Raw genomic sequence first — 25,045 nt, 5'->3', positions numbered from 1 at the left:
AACACACCAACTGCTGCCTGCCCAAGCAACAAAAGCCACAGATCACTGGGTTCTGTGGGAAAATGTTGGAGGAGATGTGCAAATTCACTGCCCACGTGTCTCCAAGCTAAGATCAGGAGCCACTCTTGGAAATGCTTTACCAAAGTCTATATAAACTCTATCTAAGCACACACTTGCTCTACCAATTTATTAATCCCACTCCCAAAAGGAAACACAATGAGTCTTGTTATGAACAAATCTGTGCTGATGATTTACTGCTGCTTCCTTTTCTAAGTGTTCATCAACCATCCCTTTAATAATATGTTCAGGAATTTTGCCAAAAATCAGTGAGGCTCATTAGTCTACAGTTTGCAAACTCCATTCTCCTACTAATTGTGAAAACTGGAGTAACATTTGCTTTAATCTAACGTTACTAGACCATTGTGAGCATCTGGGACCTTTCAAAGATCCTCAACAGTGGCTTAACAATCTTATCTGCCCTTTCTTTCAGTAACCTGGGGTGTAGTTAATCTGAGTTCAGTGACTTGAAATAATCAAGGGCAACTAACTCATTTTTTTAACCATCTTCTTACTTGTTTTGGAAATAATCTTCCCACTGGCTAATTCTGCTCTGCTCTTTCCAGGACAAAGATCAGTCTCCTCAGCACAGAAAACAAGCAAAGTGAGAGATGAGCATTTCTCTCTTCCCTCCACTACCTATTGTCCCTGTGCAGGAATCCTCTTCTCCTTGTGGACCTCACCTCTGTGTATAGTAACTCCAGTCCCACTTCCTGGTAGTTAGAGTGCAGCTAAGCTCAATTTTTCCTATGGTACAATAAATCCTTTTTGCTCTTATTGCCAAAAATACCTTTATTTCGGTTCATCTCTTCATCGTTCTCTTCTTTTTTGGCCTTGGATTTGATCTTGCTATAATTGTGGTGACTGACAACCCACTTCAGGATACTAGATGCAGCTGTCCGCCTGAAGTCATCTGAAAAAGAGAAAGTCGGGGATGTGTCTTCCTATTGGATGGAAGGTGAAGGGATTCGTCCTGAGGGGAGTGAGTGGTAAAGTACACACTTTCCATAGATTTCAATTCAACACAAGGATTTCAATGTAACCTAACTCATGTTTATTGAGTACATGCTGTGTGCAAAGGCCCTCGTGATACAAAGTCCAAAAGAAACCAAATCTTCCCTACCCAACACAGTAAATATGAGGTATGAGGGGAGAGGGAGAGGAGGGGGAGAGAGAGAGAGAAAGAGAGAGAGAGAGAGAAGGAGGAGGAGGAGGAGGAGGAGGAGGAGGGGAGGGAAAGGGGGAGAGAGAGAGAAAGAGAGAGACAAGATGGAACAACATCTGGGAGGGAAAGCGATAGGAAGTGGGGCGTCAGGTAGGCTTAGAAGGACAGACGAGGAAAAAGATCCTGCAGAAGGTGGAACTTGAGAAAGAAACCAGGGCAAAGGCAGAGCTGGGAGGTGCAGGCTCGTGTTCATAGCCTGAACCAAGAGTAAGGGATTAGAGGTGGGGAGAGGCCAGCCTGGGCAGTTCCTGGAGATCATGGTTAAGAACAAGCTCCTAAAGGAACCAGCTTTCCACAGGTGACAGGTCAGGCTCTGAAGGACGTGACCCGAGAAGAACAGACACTTCCCAATCAATGTTTTCCTTTGACCTAGGTTATATCAGATAGTCAGCTGGCTCCAGAGTAGTAAGAGAGAAGGGGGAACCCCACTGCTCAGTATATCAACCTAGAGCATTGTGCTTGAATTTGGATGTGAATGAGGATGAGCTACAAGAAATAAGAGGCCAAGCCTCTGCCATATAAAGGACCCAAGCTGGGCTATGGAAGAGAAGGTCCCTGGAAGGGCTCAGGGCTTTCCAAGGCATCAGGTCTGTGATGATCCTGGACATGAGTGAACAGGTGATACAATATCTTTGAATTGGGAGTTTCCCATACAGAGAATACAAGGAAAATCCAATCACATTTGCACATTAATAAGCCATTTCCCAGGTTTTTCAATTAATTGCACCAGTGGTTGCTAACCACAACTTAACCCATATTCAAAGGAAAACACACATTTGTCACTTAAATAAGATAGTTTTAAAATACTTATGTCACTGATCTCTATTTTTCTCTGAAGAAATGAACCTTCCTTCAAACTCCCCCAATGGATGCACCTGGAGCTTGGCTTCTGACTGCTGTAGAGCCATGGAAAAGTCATTTAACCTCCACAGGGATCAGTTAACTTATCTAAAAAGTGGGGATTCAGTACATCACGAATACAAGCACCCATTGCATGTGGTCTTGAAGGACTGCATTCCTTTTGGGCATCACAGTACTCCTTTTGGCCAGGGAAGGAGGTCTGCTAGGTGCCAGTAATAGGGCAGAGCAGGGACGACAGACAGGCATTGCACAAACATGGGAGCTACCTCCTAGTGGACGTCAGAATGGTGTGAGAAGGCTTTCTATGCTGAAACCATAAGGGAGGGCTCTTTCAGAAAGATCCTGCAGTGGCCCCCAACTTCCCTGACCAGAAGGTGGTCCTCCAGGTTCCCAACCCAGGCCTAGAGCTAGAAGAGAAGCCCATGTCTCTGGACCCAAGTCACCCATCATTCACACATGTTCAATGTTGCATCTGCTGTCAGAGCATTTAAAAATCAAAGATTATCCTGGCGAAAGCTAGCAACTCTTCTTCTTTTTGGTAATTATTTTCTCCTTGTGCCTTTTCATTTTCATGGCAAAAATATAAATGAAAAATGGGGCAGTGAGTGTGCCAGAAGCATCTGCCCCTCCCCCAAATGAGCCCTGGGCCGCTTGTGCCCCTACAGACAGACAGCTCCCACAAGGTCCAAGTCAATCCCACTATTAGTGGTCACATTACTCACCCAGAAACTCCTGTTTCTCCCCATCAGAGCAGAGACCATAACAACGAGGGAAGAAGGAATGAGGATTAGCTGGGACATACCAGGGCAGATTTCGCATGTTCATGCACAATCCAATCTTCAAAAACAAACAGATGAAATGACCATCAGCACCTGCTTGATGAAGGCCTGCTATGTGCAGGCACCTGGGGACCTCAGGTCCAAGAAGAGGCCGCCCCCCCACCCCCACCCCCACCCCCAGAGCTTGTGGTCCGCCCGAGGGCTCTGGCATGCCCGGAAATACTGCCAGTGTATGTATGTCCACAAAATGATACCAGTCAGGAGGCTGTCGAATGAGGACCCAAGAAAAGGACCACAGTGTTGTCCAGTCTTAAAAAGGAAAGGTCATTGTCTACTGGAGGCATCGAGGGTGGCTTTCTGAAGGGGTGGTGACGTTTGAACTGGGATTTAAACAGCAGCCAGAGGGTTTGAAATGGCACTGAAGGTGCAGGTCACAGCTTGAGCAAACACAAAAAGCAGGTAAAGGTGTGTGCAAGGACAGTGTCATCCAGCCTAGTTGGACTGGTCCAAGACAAGTTGGACAAAGTTGGGGCCAGACTTTGGAGGACTTCAAATGCAGGATAGGAAGGAGCCACAGAGGAGTGTCATGGGTACCTCTGTCTGCAGGAACTGGAGAGGTTAGTGCAAGAGCCCAGGAAGGTGGGAATGAGGGACTCAGCAAAGTGGAGAAGATAGGGAAAGGCTGAAGGGATAGAAGTCAGACAGAGCACCCCTCTGTGAGATGGGGCCATTCCTCCCTTTCTACTGGGGAGAAAACTAAGGCATTTAGGGTACCCAAGGCAAGAACATCCCTTGGAGTCCCTGACTCCAGGTCCAGACTGTCATGCATCACCTGCTCCCCAAGGCTCTCCCTCCCAGGGCAGCCAGGGCAGCTTCACTCAGGTTTTCCTGACAGTGAGCCCTAAGTGGGCCTCCATGTGACCTCCACCTTCACTGCTAGTTCTTCCATCTTGGGCCCAAGCTGACCAAGAAGCTCCAGTCACAAGATATGGTACCAGGGAATGGGAGATAGAACCATTCAACTCTCCACTCTGCCCCTAGAGGGTATGTGCTCCAATATGGGATGGGGTTGGGTGGGGTAATCAGAAGAGCAACAGAAGACAGAACACTCTCTACAGAGGCTAGGCTAAGAGGTCAGAGTTTGTGCTGTGGCTCACCACTCTGTCTGCTGCAGGTAACTCCTTTCCTAGGGCACCAGCCATCTAGATCAAGCTCTTCCTAGAGGGAGGCCCCAAAGGGTACATGATGCAAAGAAAATGGGTCTTCCCTCCTCCCATGCTCCGTGAGTTCTCCAAAGCCCTAGCAGATACTCTGAGTACCTGCAGCCTTTAATTTACTTATATTGTCCCATTTTTCCTCACAGCAGTCCCATGAAGTGAGGAGAGGAAGGAAGGAAGGAAGGAAGGAAGGAAGGAAGGAAGGAAGGAAGGAAGGAAGGAAGGAAGGAAGGAAGGAAGGAAGGAAGGAAGGAAAGAAGGAAGGAAATGCACGCATTTTGCAGATGGGAATACTGTCTCTGATGATGGACTGTCACTCAGTAGTTCACCTAGATCAGCAGGGATAAGTTCATCACCAGAAGTTTGGGGACCAAGTGAAAAATGTGTACGGTCAGAACAGCTTCTCCCCTAGCCTTAGTTTCTATAGCTGTAAACTGGTGAAATAAGCTAGATATGTAATAACAACAACAGGAAAAGTCCCAGGATGAGAGAAGCTGAACGGCCAGGATGGACAGACCCACAGAGGGAGCTGTCCAGCTGGTGTCAGGCCCAGCAGGCAGGCCAGAGGGTCCTGAGGCTCCGGCAAAGGTTTGAGCACAGACGACACTCACTGACATAGGACAACATAGGCTGAGAATCACAATTATTCTCACTTCTGTGTGCATGGGCCAATTTAGATCAGAACCTGTTTTGATCACAGATTATTTAAGAATAAGTACTTTTTATTCAGAAGCAGAGTTTGCTCCATTGAGTCCAGGGGCCTGTGACAGCCTTTAAATGGACATCAGATCTGAAGGCCTGTGACCTTTGCTCATCAATACAAAAACAAGCACCAGGATGCTAACAATGGTGCTTGACTTGGATGTCCAGGGCATGGAATGGGTCAGCAGACTGGTTCTGCAGCAGAGGGGTAAGAGAGCAGGGTGGGAAGCCTCAGATTCATTCCTAAAGCTTCTTGATCAGATAGATTGCTATGAAGTACTTACCTTGGTAGTGAAGGAAGCTGTCTTTCCATAATGATTCAACATCTGATCACCACTTAAATTGTGATAATCAACCACATCTCTCTTTATAGTCCAAAGAAAGTAAGGAATTTCTGTTTTTACCAACCTAGACTGGCACAAAAAAATTCTTTATCAACAGCAAATCCGTCTTCAAAGGTCATACTCTGAACAGTCAAACAAAGCAGGAGTTAGAGTGAGGTTGTGCATGGAGGTTCAGGACACACCAGCCTGAGCCTTCCCTGGGATTCCTTTTACTTGGAACAAATGAAGAATCCTCTACAAGGCTGGGGGGGGGGGCAGGACAGACAACTGGGGAGACTTTTCTGGATTTAGTCTGCGAGGATGACAAATATGTGGCTGGAGAGGCGAGAAGCCTGAATCGCTTTCTAAGTTACCCTGAAATGGAGGCACAGGTTGTCCTGTCCAGGGCTGGCAAAGACCTTCCAAGGCCATTATTTCTGCTTTGTGTACACGGAGAACAAATCTATTTTTTTTCACTGTTTTTATCATACTATCTAACATACTACCTGTGTATGCAATAGTAGTAGTCTGTGGCTACTTCAGAAATAATAAAGTAAATGCTCCTTTAAATTCTTTTCTTTGGGTTACAAAAATGTAAAAATTAGCTCAAAAGTTTAAACTGAGGATTAATTAATAAACTTAATCAATGGATTAAGTTGACTGTTCTTTAATATTAGTCCCCAGTGGTTGCTCTAACATGTCCTGGGGCCTGGGGACCTCAGAAGAGAAATCTCCCATTTCCTTTCCAAGGAGGACCTGGAGAACATGTGGAGAAGCCAGAAGCAGGCTTCAGAGCTAGGAGGGACTTTAGGAGTGATAGGGCCCTCATTTTACTGATGAGGAAACTGAGAGGTTATCTCATTTGCCCCCAAATAAGGAAGAGGAAGAATTTACACCCATCCTCTCTGATTTTAGACATATCTTAAACATATTCTAGACAAGACATATCTTGTCTCCTCCCTGAATCACTGAGAATAATATGGCTTCTCTCCATCTCAGGGAGGAGAGAGGGAGGTACCCCCTCCAGTGTGCCAGTCATGGGGACATACTCACTCTACCTCTGCTAGGAGCCCATCTACAACAAGATTAAAAGAGTTGAAGACCCCTGAGTCCAGTGGTCTCTGCTCCTTCACTCCAAGCTGCCTCTTGGAAAGAGGGGCCTTGCTGGTGTGAGCCTGGTCATCTACCTATGTCCAGGGCAGAGGCTTTGTCCAATGACCCTGGCAGGAGGAGGACAGCTATGGCACTATGTCCAGCACAAGGCCACCTCACACTGATGTCTTCTTTCTCAAGTTACTTGCACAACACCCAAGGAGGATCCTTGTCAGTTGAAAATTTCAGAGAAGATTATGTATATATGAACTATGAAGCACCAATGGGGGTGACTGGGATTTGCAATTTGCTCCATGTAAGCAAATAGCTGAGAGAGTATGAACATGGCAGTGCTCAAAAATTTGGTGCTCACCACATCTAAGGAATGGCAGAAAACATGTGAAAATTTGACATATTAAAACATATGAAGCAAAGGCCAGCGGGATTAGGAAGCCTGGGGTCTGGTCCTCTAAAGGCCTCCAAGTTTGGTGGAACTTCAGGTCAGAAGCTCCCTCCACATTTACAAAGGCAGCGGAACCTCCATCGTAGGGCTACTTGGAGGGAGGCTCAAGTGAGGTGCACACCAAAAAGCTTGGAAACCTCCAGAAATGTAATCAAGAGATAAAGAGTGGAGGATCTCACACACACACACACACACACACATCTACACACATAAGGATACACACAGGCCATATATCTATGTAATCCTACCATCACATCATGGATGTTATTCGACTTCTGAAAGATCATCTCATTATCTTCTTCAACTTCAGTATATTTGTTTTCTATGAAAAATAACATTAAAGCAATCATCAGTATGAATAACGTTCCTCCCCAAACTAGCTGTACTCCCAGGCTACACACAGTGGTGAGGAGGTAACGTTGCTCTGGAGCTCATGTAGCCCTCGGTGTCTCAGGCTTCTGAGCAAGAGGGAGAGGGGGCTGTATTGGTGCCTCTGAGGTACCTACTGACTTGGACAGTCTTCAAGGCAAAGAGGAAGTTTGGAGTTCACCATCAACTCCCTCTTCTCCCCTCTTCCTCATCTCCCCTCACTCAGGTAGGTGCCTTCTGCCCCTTTCCTCCCTCACCACATCTCACACGATGCAGTGGCCTTTCTCCTTAGCCAGGTCAAGCCCTCTACCGGTACAAATAATTTGCTTCCATCCCACCTCCTCTAGAAGATTGTCCCCTCTGTCATCCCCACCATCATCTCATTCAGTTGCTCATGTCTACTGGTTGTGTTCTTACTGCCTGTAATACATCTACATCACCTTCATCTTGCCATCACCTCATCTCTTTCTTGCCTTTTATGGTTAAATTCCTTGAGAAGGCTGTCTGCACTAGATGCCTCCACTTCCTCTCCTCTCACTCTCTTCTTAACTGCTTTATTTTCATTTATTCTTCTTAACTTCTTGCATTCAACTTCATTATTCCACCAAAACTGCTCTCACAAAGTTACCACTGAACTCTTAATTGCTGAATCATTTTTCAGTCCTCAACCTCCTCACCCTTTCGGCAGCCTTCCATCCTTTTAACAAGCCCTTCGCCACCTGCTTCCTCCTCCCTTTCCAGTCTTCTCATGCCTCTCTCCCATACCTGTACTCTTCGATCTCGGGACACTGACCTCCTGCTGGTCCTGGAAGAAGAGACTCCAGGCATTTCTGACACACCATCTATCAAGCCTTGAATTCTGTCCCTCCTCATCTCTGCCTCCTGGCTTCCCAAGGCTCTTTTCAAGTCCCAGCTAAAATCCCACCTTCTACAGAAAACCTTTACAAATCCTCCTTAATTCTAGTACTTTCCCTCCATTGCTTATATCCAGTCTATCCTGTCTCTGACTTGTCTGTCCATTGTGTTTTGCATTTTGAGCTTTGCCTTTCTTTGTACCCCCAATACTTGGTGTTGTGACGGGCACAAAGGAGATCCTTAATAAATATTTACTGACTGTCTGACTCACAAAGTCACTCTCTTAGTTTGGTCCTTATCATCTTTCACCTTGGTTCTAGTGACCAGACCAGGATGGGAGAATTGGAATAACCAGGGCAGGAGTCCCAGACCAAAGGGGAGACTGAATTTCTGTTACCACAGATCCCCAGAGCCTCTCAGTACATTCAGTCTCAACAAGGGATGAGCCAACAGACTCAGATTTGGGTTAGGAACTTGCAGAGTTCAGCCCAAGAGGGCAGGGAGCAGACCTTATCCCCAACTCAAATTACACTGGGAGGTTCCAAGCCTGAGTTATGAGAGCACCAGGTGGATATAAGGGTAGAGAAGCTCATGACAGACTTTCCCCCCAGGAGATTCCAGCATTGATCCAAGTTCAAAGTCAATAAGGAGGCTGGAAGATTGAGCCAAACCACAAAAAGCTTTTAGGAAGAGAAAGAAAGGGAGGGTAGCAAGGAAAGAAAACCATTACTTTCTGCAGATGATACGGGTTACTTGTAGAGACTCAACTAAAAAAATAATCAAGACAATGAATAGCTTCAGCAAAGTTGCAGATACAAAATAAACCCACAGAAATTATCAGTATTTCTACATATTACCAACAAAATCGAGCAGGAAGAGATAAATTCCATTTAAAATAACTATAAGCCCCAGTGTGGTGGAGCAGGCACATGCCAACACCAGAACCCCCGTGTGCCTGAGCATAGCCAGGGGAACCGGCAGACTCTGGCTAGAGAAGCACTACATGCTTCAGCATATCCCAGGACAGACGAGTGTCCTCTAGAGGACAGAACTCCACATGCTTCAGTGTAGCCCTGGAGAAAGGAGGAAAACCCCACCTGGCCTCAGCACATGCCAGACACCACCACTAGGACCCCAGATCAGCCCCAGGTAAGCTACCAGACCCCTACAGACTGCAGCAGCACCAGTCACCTCCCACTCCCTCATCACAGCACCAGACATGAGCGTCCCCCAGGGGCCTCAGGGCAACATCAGCCACTAGTACAAGAAACCTGATACAGAGCATCTGCACCATAGATGCAGAGCTCAAATTTGAAAGAAAGGAAAAAAGCCTCCCCACCACAAAAAAAGATAAGCAAAAAACAACAACAAAAAAAAAATCTGACCATAGAAAGTCATTACAGTGACAGATAAGATCAAGACATAAACTCAGAAGAGGCCAACAATGTGAAAACACTTATGGGCAAAACTCTGCCCCAAAATGGGAAGCGGTCTCAGGCCCAGAAAGAACTCATAGAAAAGCTCAAAAAGGAGCTTAAAATCATGTCAGAGAGGTAGAAGAAAAAATGGGAAAAGAAATGAGAGTAATGCAAGAGAATTATGAAAAAAAAAGAGTCAACAGCTGGGAAAACGGCTTAAAAAGTAGAACTGGCCAAATGGAAAAGGAGATACCAAAATCCACTGAAGAAAACAGCTCCTGAAAGAGTACAATTGGCTAAATGTCCAAAGCACAAAAGCTAATTGAAGAAAACACTTTAAAAGTTGGAATTGGGCAAGTGAAAGCTAATGACTCTACAAGACAAGAATCAATCAAACAATTCAAAAGAATGAAAAAATGGAAGAAAATGATAAATACCTCACTGGAAAAACAACTGACCTGGAAAACAGATCCAGGACAGTGTCAGAATCACTGGACTACCTGAAAGCCATAATCAAAAGGAGGATCTGGACAGCATCTTTCAAGAAATTATCAAGGAAAACTGCCCTGACATCCTGGAACGAAGGGGCAAAACAGGCATTAAAAGAATCTACTGATCACCTCAGGAGAGAGATCCCAAAATAAAAACTCTAAGGAATATTATAGCCAAATTAAAAAACTATCATGACAAGGAAAAAGTGCTCCAAGTGACCAGAAAGAAACAATTGAAATGTTGAGGAGTCACATCAAGATTACACAGGACTTGGCAGCTGCAACATTAAAGAATTGCAGGTCACAGAACTTGATATTCTGGAAGGCAAAAGAGCTAGGACTACAACCAATCACTTACCTGAAAAAATTAAGCATAATACATAAAGGGGGGGAAATGGTTATTCAATGAAATAGAAGGATTACAAGATTTCATAAGGAGAAGACCAGAAATAAAGCAAAAATTTGACCTCCAATATCAAGACCCAAGAGAAGCATAAGTAGGTAAAAGGGAAAAGAAAACAAGGGATTCAATAGAGCTAAACTATTTACATCCCTACATAGGAAAGTGATACTTGCAACTCTTGAAAATTTTACCACTGATAGTACAGGTGGGAGGAATATATATATAGACAGAGGGTACGAGTGAATTTGAGGGAATGACATAAAAAAATTAAGAGATGAGAAAGAGGAGTACAATGGGTGCAGAAGGAAGGGAGAGGTAGAAGGAGGTAAATTGTTTCACATGAAGAGGCATGAAAAACCTATGACAGTTGAGGGGAAGGTGGATGACAAACATCACTTGAACCTTACTCTCATCAATATTGGCTCAGAGAGGGAATCATATACATAACCAGCTGAATATGGAAATCTATGTTACCAGACAGGGAAGTAGGAGGGGAGGAGATCAAGTAAAGGGGGAGGGTACTGACAGAAGGAAGAACAGATCAAGGGAGGTGGTAGACAGAAACAAAACACTAGTGAGGAGGGAAAGGGTGAAAGGAGAGAGAGGACAAACAGAAGAAAGAACAGGATGGAGAGAAATACATAGGTGGTGATTACAACTGTGATTGTGAATGGAATGAACTCTCATAAAATGGAAGAGGATAGCAGAACGAATCAAAAAACAGAATCCTACAATATATTGCTTAAAAGAAACACACTTGAAGGAGAGAGACACACAGTAAAGGTAAGGAGCTGGTAAAAAGCTTCAACTGAATTTAAAAAAAAAAAAGCAGGGATAGCAATCCTGATCTCAGACAAAGTAAAAGCAAAAATAGACCCAATTAAAAGAGATAAGGAAGGAAACTACATCTTGCTAAAAGGTACCATATCAACAAGAATAATAACACAAAAGGTACCACAGATAATGAAGCAATATCAATACTAAACATATATGTACCAAATATTATAGCATCCAGATTCTTAAAGTAGAAGTTGAGTTATAGGAAGAAATAAACAGCAAAACTATACTAGTGGGGGACCTCAACTGTCCCCTCTCATAACTTGATAAATACAGTTAGATATGATAGACATCTAGAGAGAAATGAATGAGAATAGAAAGGAATATACCTTTTTCTCAATAGCATATGGCACCTTTACAAAAACACCATATATTGGGGCATAAAAACCTTATAGTCAAATGCAGAAAAGCATAAATATTAATTTTTTTCAGACCATAATGTAACAAAATTATACTTAATAAAAGACCATGAAAACACAGATTAAAAATTAATGGAAGACTAAATAACGTAATCATGAGTGCTTTAAAGAACAAATCATGGGAACGATAATTTTTTAAAGAGAATGATAATGAGACAGCATAGCAAAATCTATGGGATACAACAAAAGCTTAATTAGAGGAAAATTTATACATCTATATGTTTATATCAATAAAATAAAGAGTACATCCGTGAATTCAGTATGCAATTTTTAAAACCTGGAGAAAGAATAAATTAAGAATCCCCAATTAAACACCAAATTAGAAATCCTGAAAATTAAAGGTGAGATGAATAAAATTGAATGTAATAAAAGCAACAAATTAACAAATAAAATTAGGAGCTAGTTTTATGGGAGGAAAACAGCAAAATAAGATAAACCACTAGTTAATGTGATTTTTTTTAAAAAGAAAAGAAAATCAATACTAGTATCAAAAATGAAAAGAACAAATATATCACTAATGAAAATGAAATTAAAGCAATTATCAGGAGTTATTTTGCCCAATTATGTGCCAACAAATTTAATAATTTAAATGAAATGAATGAATACTTACAAAAATAAACTCCTTAGATTATCAGAAGAGGAAATAGGATATCTAAATAAATCTATTTTAAAAACAGAAATTGAACAGGCCATAAATAAGGTTCCTAAGAAAAAAATCATCAGGATCAGATGGATTTATAAGTGAATTCTATCAAATATTTAAAGATCAACTAATTCCAATTTAAATAAATTACTTGGGATAATAGCTGAAGAAGGAGTCCTACCAAATTCTTGTTATGAAACAAATATGGTGCAATACCTAAAGCAGGAAGAGCAAAAACAGGGGAAAAATTATAGGCCAATTTCACTACGAATATTAGTGCAAAAATCCTAAGGAAAATGCTAATTAGGAGACGGCAGAAATATACTATAAAGATTATGCATTGTGACCAGTGGGATTTATACCAGGAATGCAAGACAAGCGCAATATGAGGAAAACTATTAACATAATAAACCATATAAATAACAAAAGCAACAAAAATATGATGAGAACAGATGCAGAAAAAGCTTTTGACAAAATACAACATTCATTCCTGTTAAAAAAAATGAAAGCTTAGGTATAAATGGATTTCTCCTTAAAGTGTAACTTGTGGGCTAGCAATGACTGGGGGTCAGGGCCAAGAACATGAGAGGGTTCCATGTAGCTGTTGGTACTGAGTCATTGCAGTCACTCTTTGTGACCCCATTTGGTTTTCCCTTGGCAAAGGTACTAGAGTGATTTCTCATTTCCTTCTCCAGCTCATTTTACAGGTGAGAAAACTGAGGCAAAAAGAGGTAAGTGAGAGGCTTCCTGACTCCTGGCCCAGTGCTCTGTGCACTATGGTACCCCTTTATCCTTATTTTTCCCACTCAGATTATCTATAACATATTTAAAAGGCAATATTGCTTCTTTCTGGGACTTTGCTGGTTTTCACCTAAATGCTTTCCCATCATGCTCTCTCCGCATTTGATTCTAGGATTATCTCAACATGAGTATTATCTGAATATTCAATGCTATTTTGTCCCCTCCCTTCCACCACCCCCTTTTTACTTAACGTATTCCTTTCAACTTAAGATAAATACTTCCCGAGTCACAATGTGGTCTCATAAAATTTGCTCTCTTGAATTAGACTCTCTAGTTCACTTTGCCCCATTCTTTGTGTATTTGCAAATAACATCTGAGGCCAAAGATTTTGTTGCTGGCTACTTTCCTGGATTTTGTCTCTAGATGTCTCTATGACTAGTCTTCTTCCTGTATTATAGCTATTCTGTAAAGTATCTAAGCTTGATGGGTAGTCATTGGAAGCATACCCCTCCTCTTCCTTCCTTTTCATTTTAAAATCTTTTTCTTATATTTTCAAGGCTTCATGCAAATCCATTCTTACTACCTTTGTTAGGGATATTTTCACCCAGGAGTCTACCGTGTTGGTTCATATATTTAAATCTATGGTCTAAAAATCCACATTCTTTTCTCAGACTCCATCTTTCTAACGTGCTGTTCACTTGCTAAAGCAGCCCTTCATTTCTCAAGTCTTGGCCTTTGCTACAGCTGGAATTTACAGAAAGTTCTCTCTAAAAGAAGACTGTGAAAGTAGATATTATCACTGTCCCCTTTTATTCTAGTTTCTTTCTTCATCATTCCTAGTCCCTCCTCTAACCTCCTACATTTCCTGTCTGTTAAGGCATGTCCATCCAATCTCATTCCATCACCTTTAACAAAGTCTAGACACATTTAAACCTGTGTCCTCATATTGTCTCTCAAAGCTTCCCTGCCTCCCCCCAATGTCCCTATTTTCTTTGATGGCACCATACCTTTTTAATAATATCTCAGAGGCTTAAAATCTCAAAACCATTTTTGCCTCTTCTCTCTTCTTCACCCCACACATCTGATCTATCTGACCTCTCACACTGTAACCACTCTGAATCAGTGTCTTAACTCCTGCTTCCACTATTATCATAATCTCACAACTTATCCCCCTTCTTCTAGTTTGTTTCTCCATCTCTGGCATCTTCTTCATAGAACTGCAAAATACTCTTTCTAAAACTCCAGTCTTCCTAATACCTGCTCATACTCTCCTGCTCTCACTGCTTAGAGGATAAAATGCAAACTCTTACCCCTGGTATTTAGGGCTCTTCACCACCTTGCATTACTACCCTCATCTTCCAACCTCTGCTTTCCATCACACAGTCCATATGTCCCACTGGGTCTCTAACTATCACCCCATCTTATCTTGACATTTCCTCACTCTTGAACATTTGGTTGGGTAAGGGGTTCTTAACCTGAGATGCTTAAACTTGTGAGATTTCAAAAAATTTTGATAATTGTATTTCAATATAATTGGTTTCTTGCAATATTAGGTAGTTTTTTTTTTATTATTCTGAGAAAGAATGCCTAGGTTTTACCAGCTTACTCCAAGCAATCCATGAAACCAACAAGGTGAAGAATGCCTGGGTTGTTAGGCCATTGGCCATGCCTACATGAGAGTGTCACAGCCCTGTGTCCTGGGAAGAGCACTGGGCTTGGAGTCAGGGAGACCTAGGTCACTATATGACCACACACAACTCATGTGACCTCTATCAGACCCCTCTGTAAAATGAGGCTAATAGTACCTGCTGGGGATGGAAGCTCAATTCCATGTGGACAGTCTCGGGCGGGTAAAGGTGGGAACTTCTAAATCTTAGAGTTCTCATGAGGCCCCCCATAAACACCAGGGAATCGAGGAGTGAGACCGAGCAATCTCGTGTATTTCCGCCTCTTCCCGTGAGAAACGTGATGGGAGAGAGCTCTCCCCGCCCTCAAGATTGTCCCGGATCTGGGCACACCTATTGTTATCTAACAGGCACGGTATTCAGGTGCAAACTATGAGGCTGGAGAGCTTAATTAGGATCAGGAAAGCCTGAAAGCACTCTTAGCTCGGGAGGGGCCCTGACAGACAGAAGGCCTCTCCTCCCTTTCCCTCTCTTCGCTCTTCCCTCTCCCTCTCTCCCCACTTACACTTCTACTTCCAATCTCTTAATATAAGATCTTTGCCTACTTGGGAGATTCCTCGCTCCCTCCTAAGGAAGAGTTCCCCCTGCACTTGTAACCAGGACCCTGAATAAAAGCTTAACCCTTGTTCGACTCTGGGAGGTCTCTTCTCTCATACGACTATCGGGTTTGGCCAGCCGAAGACCTGCGAGAGGTAAGGTAAGAAGACTCGGGTAGCACTCAGGCCTCTAGGCCTGGCAAGTACCAACCTCATAGAGATAGCATGTAAAGCACTTTACAAACTCTAAAGCATTCTATATTAGCCATCACTATTACTACTTTTATTTATTTCAACAATACTTAAATGATGCTAGAGAAAAAAATATTTCCTCCTAAAAGAGAAGGTACAAAGTATCAAAATGAGATAAATATAACTATACATTCAAGTGTACGATTTTGTAAAATTCATTCAATCATTCATTCAACAAATACAGAATGGAAAGGTGCATAGAGAGTTCAGAACGCTGTCCTGGGTACTAGGAGAGATACAGATTTAGGTAAGATATAGCTCAAAGTTCAGCAGAGGGGTGGATAACAAATACAGATCATTATAATTCTAGGACAGTCCCACAGTCCAAGAAGTCATCTAGCTACTTCTCAATTTCAGAACTTTTGGTTAATCTAACTATTAGTTCGCACTTTGTTTTTACATGAACAATAATAGGAACATTGGATATGCTACCACAGTCACCTTCACATTCATCTTCGCCATTTGGCATCATCTTTGATAAAAAGTTGAATTTCTTCTCCACCCACCCTTTCCTTCGTAAAGTATTGCGGATTACCGGGTAATGTCCATAGATGGAAAATATCTTCTTGTCCTAAAAGAAAAAGAAAACATTTTGAAGTATTGAAGGAAAGCAGAGTTCATAATACAAGAGGGTCCACAGCACCAACTTCAGAGCTGACTCAGATTGAGAATAACGTCATTATGCTGACCATATTTCCACCACCTACCAGTGTGATCTTAGACTGTAATGACAATGATTTCTTGGAAAATTTACAAACTCCTTACCTACAATTATTGATCCCCCTAGCCAAATTACTCTTTTATTTACCATCTGTCAAATAGCCTTTAAAGAGAGTTCCAGTTCTAGAATTCTGAAACTCAATAGGGATGTAAGAAAAGGTGCTGTGGAGGGAGATGCCTGGGTGAAGCCTTGAAAAAAGGGAAATCCATGAAATGGGACAGCCATGAAGGCATTGTGGACAAAGACAGAAAGAGACAAAAAGATGTAGAAAATGGGGCAAGGAGAAGACTTTGACAGCTGGAAATGTTTCTGGGAAGCAGAATTCAGAAGGCCTGGACAGCAGAGGAATTTGTCTTTTATTTTATTAAAAATGGGGCTCCATGGAAGATTTTTAAGGAAGAAATAACACGCTCACTCAATTTGGTATGAAAATCTATATTACACTACAGGAAAGTAGAGAAAAAGAGGATAAGTGGGGTGGGGGGATGATGGAAGGGAGAGCAAATGGGAGGAGGGAGCAATTAGAAGTAAACACTTTTGGGGAGGGACAAGGTCAAAAGAGAGAATAGAATAAATGGGGGACAGGATAGGATGGAGGAAAATACAGTCTTACACAACATGACTATCACGGAAGTTGTTTGCAAAACTACATATATATAGCCTATATTGAATTGCTTGCCTTCTCAGTGGGGATGGGTGGGGAGGGAGGAAGGAAGAGAAGTTGAAACTCAAAGTTTTAGGAACACATGTTGAGAACTGTTTTTGCATACAACTGGGAAATAAGAAATAGAGGTATAGAAATTTATCTTGCCTTACAAGACAAGAGAGAGGATGGGGATAAGGGAAGGGAGGGGTGTTACAAGGGAGGGCAGATTGGGAGAAAGGGTAATCAGAATGCACAGTGTTTTGGGATGGGGAGAGGGGAGAGATGGGGAGAAAATTTGGAACTCAAATTTTTTGGAAATGAATGTTGAAAACTAAAAATAAACATTAAAAAAATAGGGGGCCATGGAAGATTTTAAGCCCAGATCATAAGATCAGAACAACAAAGATGGACACATGAGGAAGATGATTCATGGAGTATGTAGACAGGGGAAGATGGTCGAAGAATGGAAAAGAGTCAAGACATCATTACAAGAGATTAAGGGAAAACAGATAGGGGTTATTACTGAAGTAGCCATTGTGGAACTGGAAAGAGCAGACAGGGTATGAGAGACACTAAAAAATTAAAATCAACAGTCTAAGATAATTTAAAGTTTTTGAACCTGGGTGGGTGGTGATACCAACACAAAAAAGAGAAAAGTTATATGAGGAGACAAGGGATGAGTTCATTTTTTTCTATCAAGTATCAACCCATCTCCTTTTCTGGTTAGATCTAAGCTCATGTACAAGTTTTTAATGGTCTTATGCTTCAGCCAATTTAGGCCCACAAAGTGTCTTTTTTCATTGTTCTTTGGATTATCAGTAATTTTATTTCATCCGAGATTGACATTCCAGGATTCACAGTCACATAGAGTCACTGGGAGAATATTAGTGTTAAAGTGATTGGTTTTTGGAGCAAAGATAAATTTGGGACCAACAGTTTCTCAACAGGAGACAACATCATCTCCTTTTCTGATTCATTTTCAAGCCCAGGTAATTCTGTAGCAGTTGCCCAAGATATACATGCTGATGGACTAATCTGAGGAGTTGCCATCCAGATTTGTACCATAATCTAGGCAATGTCCATTTGTCATCCATTCCGTTTTTTCAGTAGGGATGTCTAATCTGATCCTTTTCCTACTGCTTCAGATTTTTATTGAGGCAGCTTTGTAATGTTCCTAGGAAACTGACAGAATTAGTATATCATCTACTAAGAGGGGATGCTCTTTCTTTTGGATCTGATAAGGTTAACCTCTTTATACATGTCCAGTACCATCTATACCTAATTGTCTTCAGAGTTTAAGCTGCAAGGGCCAGAATAACTGCTTCTTGAGGTATCATGAAATTGGAGAAGGGCATATGCCTACAGGTCAAATCGGTCAACCACAGGCCAGTAAGAGGGCGTCTGCTCCTGGCAAAACTCTCCAAACTACTATTATGGCATTTATTAGCATTTAGAGAAGAAAACAGTGATTCCTAGGAAAGAATCTGGATTCATCAAGAATGAATGTTGTCTGACAGGACAAGGCTCTATGATGGAAAGTATGGTTGAATGTTAGGCTCCAATAATTAGAAGACAACTTAGCAGGAGCTCCCTGGGAAAATGTCCCAGAGATCTGTGATTGACCCTGTGATGGTCAACATTTTAATAAATGATCTAGATATGAAGACATGGAGGGTAGGTAAGATTATCGATAGTACAGACAGCAAAAATTGGGAGGGAATTCTGACACTTTGGACAATAAAGCCAAGATCCAGAAAAAAATCCTGACATACTATAGAATGATGACAAAGTAAAAAAAAAAAAAAGAAATTTAATATAGATAAATGGCACTTAAATTGGCACTTAAGATTTAAAAAAAAAAACTTATGTCACATCTATTGAAAGATGGAAGCCTGAATAAACAATAGCTCTTGTGTGGGGGAAGAGCCACAATAGAGGAGTGAGAAGAAGCATTGTACAGGGTTTCTGTCCCACAAACTCCTCCAACAAGATCTAGTAACTGCACCAGACTGGAATCTGATGGGGAAATACTGGAGAAAAAGTCACAGTGAATCTTTTCTCCAGCCTAAGTCTGTAGAGGGTCACAGGGAGCTCTGCCGACACTGGAAATGAGTTGCCTGTGATCAGCGTTCAAGGAAAGACTGGGTACCAGGACAAGAAGAGATTCCATGCCCATACTAGGGTACCTCAGTGAGGACAGGTGTGAAATGGCAGTTTTACTGCCTGCTCCCCAGTTCCAGATCACAGATCCAAAGTGGAATAGGAAGGGGACCTGTGTTCTGGGATGGAGTCCTGGATAGTAAGGCCCTGCATGGTATATCAAGAAAAGAAGTACAGCAAGCAATTTTGGCTCAGACCCCACATTCAAAGCAGGGTGTCTCTTCCAGCATCATGCCCAGGCTTCAGAGAAATAAACAAGACATGATCTCAGACCAAAAGCTGGCTGAGAAGGACAGAATCCAGTAGCATCTACTCTTGCTCAGACCCAAACCCAGGTCAGCAACTTGCAAAGCTCAGACTGGGCAGGATAAGGGGGAGCAAACTTTGTGCTGGATCAAACCACTTTGGGAGTATTGAAAGCTTGCAGGTTCCCAGCCCAAGCTGTTCCTGAGATCCTGGAACAACATACATTCAGTACCCCAAGAAAAACAGTCCAGACCTTGCCCCTCCCCACAAGTGCTCAGAGTTCAGCCTTAATTAACATGAAGTTCAAAAGTCAGGAAGGAAGGTGGAAGAAGCAAGCAAAAGAAGGATCCCACCTTAATGAGCTATGATAGGATGCTCAAGGGATGCTCAAAACAAAAATACAGAGACAAGAATGACTCCAAAACATTCACAAGCAAAGCCTCAGAGAAAAACATGACTTGGGCACAAAGAACTAAAATTCCTAGAAGAGTTTCATTTATTGTTTGTTTGCTTTTCTTTGTGAATTTAAGAAATAAAACAAGAATTTCTATAACAGAATAGAATTTTTAAAAAGAGTATTACACACAAAACTGCAGATCTATTATGTACAACTTGCTTTTCCTTTTAAATATATAATACAGTTATCATGTAACATTTTCCCCCCTTCCTCTCCTCCCTAGAGATGTCTACCATTAGGCTACATGCACACACACACACACATACACACATACATATATATACACATATATGTATGTGTGTGTGTATATGACTATACTATACATAATTTTGTTTATCAGTTCTTTTACAGGATGTAGAGAGCATCTTCATAGGTCATTTTTAATTTGGGTATTTAGGATAGTCAAAATGACTTGGTATTCAAAGTTGTTCTAAAAATGATACCACTGTTATTGTATATAGTGTTCTCTTGGTTCTGCTTATTTCACTCTTCATTATTTCATGCAAGACTTTCCATGATTTTTCTAACATCACTGAGCTCATCATTTCTTATAGCCCAGTAGTATTCCATCACAATCATATAACACAACTTTTTTAGCCATTCCCCAAACCATGGGCATCCCAGAAATTTCCAATTCTTTGCAACCACAGAGCTGCTATAAATATTTTAGGAAGTATAGTTTCTTTTTTTCCCTATTCATCTTAGGAAATAGACCTAGTAGTGATATTACTGGGTCAAAGGGTATAGGCAGTTTATTAACTCTTTGGGCATAATTCCAGATTGTTCTCTGAAATGGTTGGATCAGTTCACAATTCCACTAACAGTGAATTAGTATCCCAATTTTTCCACATGCCCTCCAATATTTTCTGCTTTCTCCTTCTATCATTTTAGCCAATCTGATAGGTATAAAATGATATCTCAAGGTTGTTTTAATTTGCATTTCTCAAATCAATAATTATTTAGAACATTTTTTCATATGATTATAAATTGCTTTCATTTCATTGGAAAACTGATTGTTCATATCAACTGGAAAATGACTCATATTCTTATAGATTTGACAAAGTTCTTTATATATTTGAGATATGAGTCCTTCATCTATAAAAAAAATTTTCCCCAATTTTCTGTTTTCCTTCTGATCTTGGTTACATTGGTTTTATTTGTATAAAATACCTTTTAATTTAATGCAACCAAAATTATCCATTTTACATCTCCCAATGCTCTCATCTCATTTTTCATAAATTGTTCATCTATTCATAAGTCTAATAAGTAATAAGTTCCATGTTATTCAAATTTTCTTGTAATGTCTCCGTTTATATCTAGGTCTTATATCCATTTTTACTTTATCTTGGTAAGTCGTGTAACAGATTGGTCTATGTACAATTTCTGCCAGACTGCTTTCCATCATTCCCAACAATTTTCACCAAATAAACAATTCTTAACCCCCCCCAAATTAAGTTTTTACATTTGTCAAACACAAGGTTACTACATTTGCGGCTATAAATTGTATGTCTACTCTTTCTTTGATTTGTCTTTCTATTTCTTAGCCAATGTCAGATAGTTTTGATAAATACTGCCTTATAGGATAGTTTAAGATTTGATATTCCTTCTCTTTCTCTTTTACTAGAAGAGTTTTAAAAAAGAGTTTAAAAATGTTTTTATATATAAGTATAAACAAAGAATCCCAGTCAGCTCCTGTAGGAAACCCCAAAGGAACATCATTGACAAAGCCAAGAGCTTCCAGGTCAAAGCAAATTCCTGCAACCACCAGGAAAAAAAGAAAGAATTTAAGTACTGGAGAGCTACAATCCAGATCACACATGACTTACCAGCCACCTCTATGAAAGAATGGACAACTTGGAATACAATATTTCAAAAGGTAAAGGTTTTGGGCACACAATCAAGAATCACCCAGCAACACTGAGAATAATCCTCTGGGGATTGGGGAGGTGGGGGGGTGGAGAAGATCTGTAATGAAATAAAGGATTTCCAGGCATTCCTGATGAAAATTCCACCGCTACAGAGAAACTCTGAAGTTTAAACACAGGAGTTGAGAAAAATCAAAAGAGCACGCATGAAGGAACAATGATAAAGGATTAAACAAGGATGAATTGCTTACATTCCAAGGGAGTCTGATCAGACAAGGCCCAGAGGGGTTCTGCTATGGCCTTAATGACCTTAAGAATGAAAAAAAGAAGAGGAATACAATGTGGCAGAAGGAAAAGGAAGTTGAGGGGAAATGATCTCACATAATCAGGGTACACAAAAACGAATGAGAATCTGAGGGGATGCTCATCAATTATCAAGTCATAGTATAGAAATGTGATGGAATACTATTATGCTGATTTTATTGATGTATGACCAAGCCAGATTCCAGAAAAACAAAGAGGAAACATGCTACTACCCCACCTTCTGATAAATAGGTAAAGGAGTCCAAATTATTTTTTGGAGATGGCCAACATGGAAATTTGTTTTGATTGACTATACATTTCTGTATTGAGGTATAAGTGTGTGTGTGTGTGTGTGTGTGTGTGTGTTTTTAGTTGATGGAAGAAGAGTTGGGTTTGCCTGATAAGAAGGCAGATTTTGACTGATTAAAGCAAAAAATTTACAGATAATATGTGTGTGTGTGTAGAGAATAGACATATCCAGTAGTTCTTGTGGAAAAGAACTGTAGGTTTTCATGAGATGCCACAATAGCTATAATATGACATAGCTGCTTAAAAAACTCATGATTTCCCTCAGGCTGCACTGAGAGGTGGTAATTCCACTGAACTGAGTTCTGGGAAACATATTTGCCAAAGAACATCAATAAGCTGGAGAGTCTTTGGAAGCTTGGACAAGGATAATGAGAAGGCTCAAGGCCATGCCATAAGAGGAAAGACTGAATCATTTACCAGAAAAGTTGTCTTAGAGGGGCACAGGATAGGTGCCTTCAGGTGTTTGAAAGGTAACATACAGGACCAGGAGAAATGAATGGAAGTAACCATAGAGGTGGACTTAGGGTCCCTTGAAGGAAAAACTTCCCAATAGTGTGACCTGTCCCAAAGTGGAAGGGCATCCCAGGGCCTTTGGAGAGCCTATCGCCCAAGCCTGGAGTGTTCTTCTGCCTTCCCCCTTCCTGACCCTTAGGAGCCCTCCTTAGGATCCATCAAAGTTTAGCTCATCTAGTATTTCCTACAGGAGACCTTTCCTACTTTCCCCAGGTGTTGTGGCTCCCACTGCTCTCAGATGATTTGGTGTTTATTTTGTAAGAATTCTGTTATCCAGGGGAGGAGCCAAGATGGCGGAGTAGAAAGATACACATATGCTAGCTCGAAAACCCACAGCCCATAAAATACCTGTAAAAAAGAACTCCCAACAAATTCTGGAGCAGCAGAAGCCACAGAACAATGGAGCGGATGAGATTTCTGTTCCAGAGAGCTGTGCAAACAGACACCAAAGGCCCATCGTTCACTGGACCCAGAGCCGAGCCCAGCCCTGCCTTGGCCACGCAGCACCGAGAAGAACAGGTCCAAGGAGGCTTCAGGGATGGAATCTCCAGCAGCCACGCAGGTCCCTCCACCCACAGGTGCCGAAGGTTGGTGAGAGGGTCTCTTTGGCTGGTCAAGAGGGGAGTGGGGTGTCCCCATAACTCAGGCCCCCTCGGGAGGCAGCAGTGGAGGTGGTAGCAGACAGGGGCTCCCAAAGTAGGCAGGAGCCATTGTTGAAGGTCTCCGCATAAACCCCCTGAGGGAACTGAGCCCTGTGAGGTGGCCCTGCCCCCACCTGAGCACCTGAACTTAATCTCACACTGAATAGCAGCCCTGCCCCCGCCCAAAGCCCTGAGGCTGGGAAGCAGCATTTGAATCTCAGACCCCAAGCTCTGGCTAGGCAGATCTGGAGGCCAGGTGTGTGTGAAGAGGAAGCTCAGAAGTCAAGTCACTGGCTGGGAAAATGCCCAGAAAAGGGAAAAAAAATAAGACCATAGAAGGCTACTTTCTTGGTGAACAGATATCTCCTCCCTTCCTTTCTGATGAGGAAGAACAACACTTACCATCAAGGAAAGACTCAGAAGTCAAGGCTTCCGTATTCCACACATCCAGAATAAATATTCCATGGGCTCAGGCCATGGAAGAGCTCAAAAAGGATTTTGAAAATCAAGTTAGAGAGGTGGAGGAAAAACTGGGAAGAGAAATGAGAGAGATGCAAGAAAAGCATGAAAAGCAGGTCAACACCTTGCTAAAGGAGACCCCAAAAAAGGCTGAAGAAAATAACACCTTGAAAAATAGGCTAACTCAATTGGCAAAAGAGGTTCAAAAAGCCAATGAGGAGAAGAAGGCTTTAAAAAGCAGAATTAGACAAATGGAAAAGGAGATTCAAAAGTTCACTGAAGAAAATAGTTCTTTCAAAATTAGAACGGAGCAGATGGAGGCTAATGACTTTATGAGAAACCAAGAAATCACAAAACAAAACCAAAAGAATGAAAAAATGGAAGATAATGTGAAATATCTCATTGGAAAAACAACTGACGTGGAGAATAGATCCAGGAGAGACAATTTAAAAATTATGGGACTACCTGAAAGCCATGATCAAAAAAAGAGCCTAGACATCATCTTTCATGAAATTATCAAGGAAAACTGCCCTGACATTCTAGAACCAGGGGGCAAAATAAGTATCCAAGGAATCCAATGATCACCTCCTGAAAGAGATCCAAAAAGAGAAATTCCTAGGAACATTGTGACCAAATTCCAGAGTTCCCTGGTCAAGGACAAAATATTGCAAGCAGCTAGAAAGAAACAATTCAAGTATTGTGGAAATACAATCAGGATAACACAAGATCTAGCAGCTTCTACGTTAAGAGGCTGAAGGGCGTGGAATATGATATTCCAGAAGTCAAAGGAACTAGGACTAAAACCAAGAATCACCTACCCAGCAAAACTGAGTATAATACTTCAGGGGAAAAAATGGTCTTTCAATGAAATCAAGGACTTTCAAGCATTCTTAATGAAAAGACCAGAGCTGAAAAGAAAATTTGACTTTCAAACACAAGAATGAAGAGAAGCATGAAAAGGTAAACAGCAAAGAGAAGTCATAAGGGACTTTACTAAAGTTGAACTGTTTACATTCCTAAATGGAAAGACAATATTTGTAACTCTTGAAACTTTTCAGCATCTGGGTAGTTGGTGGGATTACATACACACACACGCACATGCGCACGCACACACAGAGACAGAGACCACAGAGTGAATGGAATAGGATGATATCATATCTTAAAAAAAAAAAAATGAAATTAAGTGGTGAGAGAGAAATATATTGGGAGGAGAAAGGGAGAAATGGAATGGGGCAAATCTCTCATAAAAGAAGCAGACAAAAGACTTTTTAGTGGAGGGAAAAAGAGGGGAGGTGAGAGAAAAACATGAAGTTTACTCTCATCACACTTGACTCAAGGAAGGAACAAAATACACACT

At 41.5% G+C, this 25,045-nt stretch overlaps 1 protein-coding gene across 15 annotated transcripts in view; it reads right to left on the bottom strand.

Moving 5' to 3' along the window:
• Nucleotides 1–25,045, bottom strand: part of TTLL8 (tubulin tyrosine ligase like 8) — a 69,708-nt gene that overhangs the window by 22,849 nt on the left and 21,814 nt on the right. For all 15 annotated transcript variants that reach the window (XR_011964305.1, XR_011964304.1, XR_011964306.1 and 12 more), the window contains 5 exons: nt 15,810–15,939; nt 6,968–7,041; nt 5,126–5,254; nt 2,866–2,980; nt 848–970 (listed from right to left, as the gene is read on the bottom strand). Coding sequence is in view for 12 of the 15 variants with exons in the window: in XM_072596486.1 (XP_072452587.1) it covers nt 848–970; nt 2,866–2,980; nt 5,126–5,254; nt 6,968–7,041; nt 15,810–15,939 (571 nt within the window). In the remaining 3 variants the exon portion in view is untranslated. The remainder of the gene's footprint in view (nt 1–847; nt 971–2,865; nt 2,981–5,125; nt 5,255–6,967; nt 7,042–15,809; nt 15,940–25,045) is intronic.

Source organism: Notamacropus eugenii, chromosome 3 (assembly GCF_028372415.1).
Source record: "Notamacropus eugenii isolate mMacEug1 chromosome 3, mMacEug1.pri_v2, whole genome shotgun sequence".
NCBI lineage: Eukaryota > Metazoa > Chordata > Mammalia > Diprotodontia > Macropodidae > Notamacropus > Notamacropus eugenii.
Note: the sequence above shows the minus strand (reverse complement) of the source record. Positions and strands in the feature narration are given on the sequence as shown.